An 11,434-nucleotide genomic window follows, 5' to 3' on the forward strand; every position below is an offset into this window, starting at 1 on the left:
CTATGCTTCATTAAGGAGCCATAAGAAGCATTAAGGAGTCATCATAAGCATTAAAGTGTAACCCTAATCCACCAAAGAGTGTCAAAAACGTCTAGGAGGCTTTATGAAGCAAATAGTAACGTTTTTAGCACTTATGAAGCCTTAAAAATGTTGCCCTAGTCTTCATGCAACCCTAATTCAATTTGTGGGTTACCATGCACAACCCAACCATTGAGCCCAAACCACCTTCTAGCTCACTAGTAATCACTAATCCATCACATTTTGGGCTTTCATGATCCATGCATGGATCATCCCCTCCCCCTTTGAAAGGAATTGACCTCAATTCATCAAGTCCATCATCATCAAGATAAGGTGAAAGATCTCCCACATTAAAGGTAGCATGCACTCCATGGTCTCCTCCCAAATCTACCTTATAAGCATTATCATTGACACGTGACACCACTCTGTAAGGACCTTCAGCTCTTGGCATCAACTTGTTTTTCCTTTTGTTAGGAAAACGTTCTTTCCTCATATACACCCACACCAAGTCACCATCTTGAAAGACACGTGGTTTCCTATGCTTGTTGGACTTCTGTTTGTACAACTCATTCACGGCTTCAATCTTCTCACGAACTTGTTGGTGTAGTTTCATCATAGCCTTCAACTTGTCATTAGCATCCTTGTGAACCAATTCATCCTTTGGCAATGGAATCAAATCCAAAGGCATGTAAGGATTCACACCATACACCACCTCAAAAGGAGAGTGACCTGTAGCATAAGTAGGAGAACGATTATAGGCAAATTCAGCATGTGCAAGTTTGATGTCCCAATCTTTTTGAGTTTTGCTAACCAACCCTCTCAACAAAGCACCCAAAGTTCTATTAGTCACCTCCGTTTGCCCATCCGTTTGTGGATGATGGGATGTACTAAAAAGTAACTTAGTACCGACTTTCCTCCACAAAGTGTTCCAAAAGTAACTTAGAAACTTGGAATCCCTATCAGAAACAATTGTTTTAGGAATACCATGCAAACGAACCACCTCTTTAAAGTACAAATCAGCCACGTTAGAGGCATCATTTGTTTTATGACATGGCACAAAGTGAGCCATTTTTGAAAACCTATCCACCACCACCATAATGGAATCCTTCCCCCTTTGAGTTCTAGGCAAAGCCATAATGAAATCCATGGACACATCTTCCCAAGGACGAATAGGAACCGGCAAAGGAGTGTAAACACCATGCTTGAAAGTTGTTTTTGCCATATGACATGTAACACACTTGCCCACTATGTTGGTTACATCCCCCAACATCTTCGGCCAAAAGAAATGTTCTTTAAGCACCTGCAAAGTTTTGGTAATGCCAAAATGACCAGCCAAACCACCGCCATGAGCTTCACGAATCAACAACTCCCGTATTGCATGTTTTGGGACACAAAGGCGATTGCCTTTGAATAGAAAGCCATCTTGAATCACAAATTCACCATTAGGACCACCTGCACATTTCAAAAACATATCTCCAAAGTCCATATCAGATTGATAATGGTCCTTTAGAGTTTCAAATCCCAAGAAACGAACATCCAAAGTCACCAACAACGAGTAACGCCTCGAGAGTGCATCAGCCACCACATTGCTTCTACCATCCTTGTATTTGCATGAGAAATGAAAGGATTGCAAGAACTCCACCCACTTTGCATGTCTTGTGCTCAACTTTTGTTGCCCATTGATGTACTTTAAGGATTCATGATCAGAATGCAAAATAAAATGATTTGCACGCAAATAATGACTCCAATGATCTAAAGCACGGACAATAGCATAAAACTCCTTATCATAAGTGCAATAATTCAAACGAGCACCACCCAACTTTTCAGAAAAATAAGCAATAGGACGTTTGGATTGGATCAAAACAGCCCCAATACCAACTCCACTTGCATCACACTCCACTTCAAATGGTTGAGAAAAATCAGGAAGAGCCAAAATAGGAGCATCACACAACAATGCCTTGAGTTTCTCAAATGCCTTTTGAGCTTCTTCTCCCCATGCAAAGACTCCTTTCTTCAAACAACCTGTTATGGGACTTGCAATGGTGCTAAAATCACGAACAAATCTTCTATAGAAAGAAGCAAGACCATGAAATGATCTAACTTCAGAAATATTAGTAGGAATAGGCCATGACTTGATTGCTTCAGTCTTGGATGGGTCCACGGACACGCCATTTCTTGACACCACAAAACCCAAAAATGCCACTTCTTCCACCAAAAACGAACATTTTTCTTGCTTCCCATAGAGTTTTTGAGCTCTAAGCGTCTCGAAAACCTGTTTTAAGTGCACCAAATGATCCTCCAAGCTCTTGCTATATACCAAGATATCATCAAGGTACACAACCACAAACCTGCCCAAAAAAGATTTTAGCACTTCATTCATTAGTCGCATGAAAGTGCTAGGTGCATTAGTTAGACCGAAAGGCATCACGGTCCATTCATACAAGCCATGTTTAGTTTTAAAGGCTGTTTTCCATTCATCCCCTTCACGCATACGAATTTGATGGTAACCACTTCTCAAATCAATTTTTGAGAACACAATAGAACCATGCAACTCGTCCAACAAATCATCAATTCTAGGAATAGGAAATCGGTATTTTATGGTGATGTTATTAACGGCCCTACTATCAACACACATCCTCCAAGAACCATCTTTTTTTGGAACCAACAAAACTGGAACAGCACAAGGACTTAGGCTTTCACGAACATAACCCATTTTCATGAGTTCATCAATTTGTTTTTGCAACTCTTTTGTCACCTCCGGATTACATCTATAGGCGGCTTTATTGGGCAAAGGAGCACCCGGAATAAGGTCAATTTGGTGTTCGATACCACGGATTGGAGGCAAACCCGGTGGTAATTCGCTTGGAAACACATCTTGAAACTCCAAAAGCAAATCAGCAATAGCGTTTTCTCCATGCACCATCTTCTCCACCTTTGCATGCTCTTTGGCCACAAGCATGTAGATAACATCACCTTTGTCAAGAACTTGCTCCACCTCCCTTTCACTAGCAAACATAGAAAGATTAGGTTTTTTTACTTGTTTAGAATTCATGGACCTTATGGCCGTTGGGGACATGGGTTTTAACACAATTTTTTTATTATTGTGTTTCAACTCATATTCATTGCTCCTCCCTCTATGTAACACGTCCCTATCAAATTGCCAAGGACGCCCCAACAAAATATGACATGCATCCATAGGAATAACATCACACAACACTTCATCTTCATAAGACCCCATAGTTAGACCAACTCTAACCTGTTTTGTCACCTTTATTTTGCTTCCATCATCCAACCAATGAAGAACATATGGTTTTGGGTGGTTTGTAGTAGACAAACCCAATTTGATCACCATTTCATTAGAAGCAACATTAGTACAACTTCCACCATCAATAATCAAACTACACCACTTGTTTCTAACCAAACATTTGGTGTGAAACAATTGGTCTCGTTGATCCATATCAGCCACGGTTTGAACCCCTTGAGTTTTAAGGGTTCTAAGCACCAAAACTGTATCATACACCGGTGCTTCATACTCTACCTCCTCCTCTTCTTCCTCTTCTTGTTGTGTATCATAAAAAATACCCGCCAACCTCTCTTCTTCCTCCAACTCTTCACGACATTCAATGGCCTCCCTTAAAGTCACCACCCTTTTGTTTGGACAAGCATTTTGGTAATGACCAAAACCTTGACACTTGAAACATCTAATTTTCGCCAAACTAGTTTCTTTGGTACCACTAGTAAGTTTAGGAGCAACGGGAACACTACTAGAACCAGAAGGAGTAGAAACAGAATTTTGTCTATTGCTAGACTCGGGCTTGGACCACGACTTTGACTTGGGACTTTCGAGACTTGAACTTGAACTCCCACCATAACGTGCTTTGGCCTGCCCCTCCAACTTCAAACACAAACCACAAAGAGTTCCAAAATCAGCATAAGGATATAACTCCACAACATTGGCAATGTTGTAGTTCAACCCTTTTAGAAAACGAGTCATTTTTTGTTCTTCAATTTCTTCAATATCCCCCATCAAGGACAACTTCTCAAATTCATCAATGTATTCTCCAACACTCATTTTTCCTTGCCTCAAATCAGCAATCTTCTTGTAAGTGGCAATTCTATGAGTAGAAGGAACATATCTCTTTCTTAGCTTTCGTTTTAGAGAAAGCCAAGAACAAATTTTTTCTTTGCCTTCACGGGTTCTCTTGGCCTTAAGCCCTTCAAACCACAATGAAGCACCACCACTTAGCTTGAGAATGGCATACTTGCAGCTTTTTTCATCATCCACTTCTTTGAACTCGAACATTCTTTCAATCTTCCTTTCCCACTCCAAGTAGCGTTCAGGATCAGTTCCACCAACAAATTCAGGCAATTCAGACACCTTGAATTCTTCCACAACCCTATGTTCACCACGGCGGGGTTGCCTTCGATTTCCACCTTCTTGGATGTTTCTTAATGCTTCACGAAGATTTTGTAGGAACTCCGGATCATCAAAATCCATTATGCGCTCTGATACCACTTATGATGCGTGTATGGGCTTGATTTGGTGAGTAGGGTAGTGTTTAGGTAAATTAAAAGAGAATAGTAACCACAAATGATATATGAATGGAAAGAAATGGATAGATTAGTAACAACTCAAGACCTATTAAGTTGTATACCGGTGAAAACAATCCAAGACCTATTGGATTGAGTTCGTATCAAGTCAAGAACACGTCCTAACAAGATAATTTGTGAATTATAACAATAATTCAAAGTGAACAAAAGGGTTCTTTGATTAAAAATTCGTCTATTACTTTTTCCATGCATAATTTGGCTTTATATGAAGCCTTTATTACAAATTTGGTGGTTACAAGCCAACCAACCAATTATTCATTAAAACTAGTAAATAGAAATTAAGGTAACTCTTGAAAGAACACAAAAAAAACGTCCATGAGACTTGTGAATAAAAAAAAAACGGCTATGCTTCATTAAGGAGCCATAAGAAGCATTAAGGAGTCATCATAAGCATTAAAGTGTAACCCTAATCCACCAAAGAGTGTCAAAAACGGCTAGGAGGCTTTATGAAGCAAATAGTAACGTTTTTAGCACTTATGAAGCCTTAAAAATGTTGCCCTAGTCTTCATGCAACCCTAATTCAATTTGTGGGTTACCATGCACAACCCAACCATTGAGCCCAAACCACCTTCTAGCTCACTAGTAATCACTAATCCATCACATTTTGGGCTTTCATGATCCATGCATGGATCATGCCCCGTGACGCGGTCTAACCATGATATCTCTGAAATACAACATAAAACTATCAGAGATTCTACCGAGTATAATCGTACTCAACACGCAACCCTACTCAGTCCCAGATATCCAGGGATTCTTACTTGGGCCTCCCACTGACCCGGTGTCCTCGGTAGTACGGGCCCAATACTACCGACCACACCGCATCAATGTTCATCCCAAGTCCTCCTCCCCAAACTCCGGATAGTGAGTACTCTACTTCTGATACGCTCTATCTACCCGCATACTAGCAAAGCATCTCATATAGGCAACTTCCCTAGACTAAGGCATCACAAATCAGGCCACTCTAGTCCTATCATGAATACCTAGTCTTCTAGCATGCATAACAATTCATATCATATAATATTGTAAGGTATTTTGGGGATCTTTACCGTTCGGGCGCTGACTGATCGTACACACTGCTTCTTTCTTGCTTACCACAAAACCATTTACAAAAGTTTATGCCTTTATTTGAAAAGCTTCCTCAAATCCTCGGTTTGAGTTCAGTTACCCCCTAAGGTGCACCCGAATCCCTCAAACCAAGGCTCTGATACCAATTGTAACAACTCAAATTTTTCAAACAAAATTTTCATTTTAAAAACATAATTGTTTCCATTTTAAACAAGGCATAAATAGTTTAATTATTCTGTCAAATACCATTATTCAAAATCCCAAGATCATAAAGACAATCTTCAGTGTGTATCGATCATGCCGGCGCCTTCCCACGGTCCTCGCTAGTACCTGAAATACATGCACAACAACTGTAAGCATAAATGCTTAGCGAGTTCTCCAATATACACTTACGCACATACGCCTTTCCAGGCCCTGACCTTCCGGTCCTCATTATCACGCATTCTGGTCCATAACATATTCGCCTTCCGGCCCATAACATATTGCCTTCCGGCCCACATATCATACATAGCACGTATAACATATAACTTACCACACATAGCATACATATCACATAACATATCCGACCTTCCGGTCACACAGTCAAACCCTTCCGGGTACAGTATAGTGAGAAGACTCACCTCGTAGAAGCTGAACGCTAGCAATTCCCGAAATGACTCGTGCACAACCGACGAGCTACAACCTTCCTATAACATCACATATCTCATTAACACTTATAACTTCTAAGGGTGACTATCCCTAAGAAGTCAGACTTAGGTCAACTCTGGTCAACGGTCAACTGGCAACTCGACCGGACTCGGCGAGTACCATGACGACTCGGCGAGTCTGGACGTCTTCCAACTTTCTGAGATTCCTTATCTACTCGTCGAGTACCCTCCTCGACCCGACGAGTTACTCCTGGAAGAATCGCGGGGCCACCCCGACTCCACTCGCCGAGTCAGAAGAACAACTCGGCGAGTCCCAGTAAATCTTCAAGATACTCGCCGAGTCTGAAGAACAACTCGGCGAGTCCATGCCATGCAGACGAGTAACTGCTTCCTGAGATAGGTCTCGTCCCGAATCTCACATGCATGGGACCTGCTGGACCTCTAAAGGTCCTACTACAAGATTATAGTCGTGGGTAACAGGGCACTACATCATCTAATCACTAAATGGGTTCTATAAACCCTAATTTCATAAATACACCAATACACACGAATTCTTACCTGGATGATGTATTCTCTGTATTCCCAATCCTCAGAATGTGACCCCTTGCTGCTCCTTTAGCCAATCCTTTCTCTTCCTTGCACAACCACTCTTCTATAACCAATAATGGCCTAAGATCCTTGCTCCAGCTGCACCCAATCGATCTAGGGTTCTTCTCAGAAGGCTAAAACGAACAATGACGGCCAATGAGTCCCTTTTATACGTCCCAAACCTGAATGGTTAGGGTTTCCGCTAAACAGCGTCGACTCGCCGAGTCCATACCTGGACTCGTCGAGTCCAGTCGCGATCCCGCGACCAAGTCTGCGATCCTACTCGGCGAGTCTAGGCCCCAACTCGCCGAGTCCCCTCTTAAATCACCCAAAAACATAATTTAAACAATACCTGAGATTTCGGGCTGTTACACATTACCTCAAATTGAAGCCTCTGGATTCTGGATCTGCTGGAATCCCACCTCCTCCTTGCTCTTGCCACCTTCTTCTTGCTAAACAAGGAATACAAAGGCCCAAAAGTGACTTCCTCTCTCCCAAAACGAATTAGCTCTGTTAGGGTTCTCTCAAGGGACTGGTAGCCATAATGGGAGGCTATAAGTGCCCTTAAATAGGCTCCAAACCCGGGGAAATAGGGTTTCATTAAACAACATGGACTTGCCGAGTCCACTCCTTAGACTCTCCGAGTCTAGACGCGAACCCGAGTCCAAGACCGCGATCCTAATCGGCGAGTTTGAGCTCCAACTCGCCGAGTCTCCTCACAAAATACCAAAAATATAAGAATGAATAATAACTGGGAATCCGGGTTGTTACAGGAGCATGGTGTTTGGGTATAGATCTATACAGAATTGATAACCCTGCACCCTCACGGTTAGCTACAGTACACCATATGGGGTGACAAACGTCAGAACATTCCAATGCCTGAAGAACGTTGTGTATAGGCAAATCCAGTCAATAGCATGGTTAGCAAACTCACATGGAGTATTTAAAAACACATTGATTTACGGGGTTTTTCAGACGTCTTGACGACTTTACACGTACATGAGTTAACTACTTTAGGCATGAAAAACATTATTGTGTTACAGTTTTGGAATTTCTAAACTGCCACCCACATACGGAAAAACATAAGTTTTCAAGAAACAAACTTTGGCCTTAATAGAAGGCTACATTTATATCAGTAGAAAATATGGGATTTTCCAGGAAGAAACAAACAAAAACAAACCATTTCATTTTAGTTCATTCAAATATTGTCATTTAATACTTATGAACTCACCAGCTTAAATGCTGATCTACTCTTTCAAAACTACCTGTATGTCCCAGGGGTTCAGTAATTACAGGTAATAATCCGCTTTTGAAGAAGGAACGCTGCGGTGCCTGTTTAAATCCACATTTTGGCATCATATTGTAATTGGTTTTGAATATTTACCTTTTAACAATGTAAACTTTCAATTATATATATGATGGTTATATTGCTTTCTTTACTATGTATTCATTTGTTACAGTACTACATGAAGTCATCTGCCCCCGAACGTTTCCGCCGTTCCGGTTTGGGGGTGTGACAAGTATGAACTGAACCCCTAAACTATACCTATTATAGTTTACTAGTATGCTTGTTTGAACTGATACTGACTTGAAGAAAAGACTTAATTATCTACCGAGTTAAGCATGTACCTTAAAAATGGAGTTTTATAAACAACAAACTAACATCTTTTTAAAAGTGTTTTTGAATTGATTTGATCACTTACAAAAGCATAAGAAATCCTTTAATGTGATGGTTATCACAAGTAAAATTTTTTACACAATATCATTGTGTTCAACTTGTATTCCTCCCCCTTAAAATCATTTAAAAGCATTTAAAAGATTGATTATAGGGGTATCAACTTGTGACAACCCGAAATTTATTTCGTCACTTTTAACTCTTTCAGTTAATAAGCCTTGTTTTATTAAACTGTCTGTTAACCTTTTGGAAGAGGTTAATTAATTTGGGACTTTTATAATGACCTGGTAAGGGTTGAAATAAATTAGAAACACCACAATTTTCCTTTGAAAATTTTTAGTTTCAACCAAGTCAAAATACGACCGTTTAATCGGGTGCGACCAAAAAGCCCCGTTTAACGGCAATATCGGGTAGATTTCCACTGAGTCCCAACTCAAGCCCCTATATAAGGGAGAGTAAACTTCATTCCACCCTTTTTACTCTCTCTCTCTCTCTCTACACTCTCTCTACAACTTATTTTCGAGCCAAAAATCGTCCGTTTCAAGCCCCAAACGAGTAAGCAATCTACCCTAACTTGTTGTATAACTTAGTTAGAATGCAAATTCGTGTTTAAAACATGAATTAGGGGCCAATACATGTGTTTACGGCTCAAGAACTCTCTTGGACCGTGAACACCCCTAAAGGGGGTTTTTAAGCCCCAAAACCCCTCTAAACTACCCCTAAGGATTAGATATGGCTAAATGACATATGGAAACGGACTTAGAACACCTTGAAACGAGTTTTTGGAGAGTAAACATGAGTTTACTGCCCAATAACTTGCTTGGGCCGTAAACTCCTCTTCATGGGGAGTAAACTGAATTTTAAGTGTTATAAATGCCCACAAACACCTCCTATGGCCTTGGAAAAATGTCTAGAAGCAATTCCATTGTTGTAAAGGCTTTAAACTTCAATAAATCCAAGGAAATAGGAGTTTACGGCCGTAAACCCCCTAGGAAAGGTCCATGGGCCGTAAACTCCCATTAAGTGCCCAAATGATGCACTAAACTCCCCATTTGACTTGGAAAAATGCATATGATTTTATGCTCTATCATTTAAGCCTTAAAACACCAAAGGAATATGTGTGGCCGAGTTTACGGCCGTAATCTCCTAGTTTACTGCCGTAAACTCCAATAAATGGTCCATTTGTGAGTTAAAACCCTTTCCAATGCATTAGACTCAAACCTAGATTTAATCCCCAAGTGTTTCAAGGCCATTTAGCACTCAAGAACCTCATCCATGAGTTTACGGCCATAAACTCATGGTTATCAGGTGTTTAGGGCCGAAATCTCTCTTAAGAGTTTACTCTTGAAGAGTAAACTCCTTACCCAAGACATACATGTCCATAAATGTTACCCGGGACACTCCAAGCGCTCAACCAAAGTGTTTAGCGCACTTTAGGATGCGTATACTTGTTTAATTAGTATTATATGTACTAATTGTATGTAAACATATGTTAATAGGTCACTAAGTGTGTTCAAATCTTTACTTGACATCGAGCAACCAACGGGCACCTTCGTCGGATCCACTTACATCAGGTGAGTTCATACCCCAGAATGAACCTTTTAAATGTTTTACTTGCTTTTATGGGGGGATACAAGGTAAACATGCCAGTTATCATATCAATCACATGTGATTGATAACCCGCATGCACAAGGATTTACTACACTGTTAACTGTTTTACCGAGAATGATATTGTAAATGGTTTTCTAAAACGTCGTTACTTGTTCTACTTTTACTTATATTGTTTTATCAAAGTTTCATTTAAAACTTGTTTATGAAAGGTTTCCAAAGAATTACTAAAGGTTTCAAACTTATTTTATAAAAGAATACCAAGTCGTAATTTTCTTAAGTATAAAGGTTTTTCCCTAAAGTTTTTCATCAAAGTTTTCTCCCTTGTTATTATACTCCTACTTGGTTAAGATACTACTGCTTCACTTCTACTTAGTTTAAAACTCCTACTTGATAACGCTTTCACTTCGTGATGTGCTTATACTTGTTAACGCTTTTACTTCACTTATACTTGTTAATGCTTCTACTTCACTTATACTTGTTAACGCTTCTACTTCACTTATACTTTTTAATGCTACTACTTCTCGATACGCTACTACTTCACGATATGCTTTTACTTCACGATACACTCCTACTTGTTAACACTTATACTTTGTGAAACACTTCTACTTCGTTAAACACATAAACTTCGTTAAATGTTCCTATTTGTTAAATGTATGTCCGTGCTTGTATAGAGATATATAAATAATGTTTAAAGGACTTAGGAAGGCTTGTTCGCCCTATTTCCTTTTCTTCGTTGAGATGTGGTCTGGTGGGATCGGATGTCCGTCCGAAGGTCGTTTGATCATTAGTTATATATTATGTATACAAGCATAGACATACAGGTTTACATTAGTCAGTTCAGTTGTGAGTCTCTATCATTAGTCCAGTATTTTACATCAGATCTCACTATACAAGATACATCTTCAGTACACGGCCTTCTCCGTTGTCAAGTTGGTAACCAGAGTCTCTTAAAGGGAGAGCGGACATTGTGTGTATAGATCTATACGGGATTGACACCCCCACACCCTGACTGCTAGCTACAATTCACGGCCTACCAAGCCAAGGGGTGACAAATGTCATACTTACACCGATGCTTGTAGGGCGTCAAGTTCTCTAGTGTCTATCAGTATGCTTACGAGTATCTCGGGGTTACCTTATAATTCATGGCCTTAAGGTAACGGGTTTCATACACTGTATTCATTGTATTCATTGTATTCACTGTTTTTAGACCTTGCTAGAC

The 11,434-nt window shown here is 40.1% G+C and overlaps 1 protein-coding gene across 1 annotated transcript; it reads right to left on the bottom strand.

Annotated features, from left to right (window-relative positions):
* Positions 1–358: 358 nt before the first annotated feature.
* On the bottom strand, positions 359–4,516 carry LOC145061688 (uncharacterized; the record flags this gene model as incomplete). The annotated part of the gene is made up of 3 exons (XM_079009228.1): positions 2,752–4,516; positions 1,107–2,673; positions 359–746 (listed from the first exon to the last, which is right to left on the bottom strand). Coding segments are annotated over exons 1-3 (3,720 nt in total), but the record flags the coding sequence as incomplete, so codon positions are not given.
* Positions 4,517–11,434: the final 6,918 nt, after the last annotated feature.

This window comes from Lactuca serriola, chromosome 1 (genome assembly GCF_051521515.1).
Source record: "Lactuca serriola cultivar US96UC23 chromosome 1, Lser_US96UC23_V15, whole genome shotgun sequence".
Classification (NCBI taxonomy): Eukaryota; Viridiplantae; Streptophyta; class Magnoliopsida; order Asterales; family Asteraceae; genus Lactuca; species Lactuca serriola.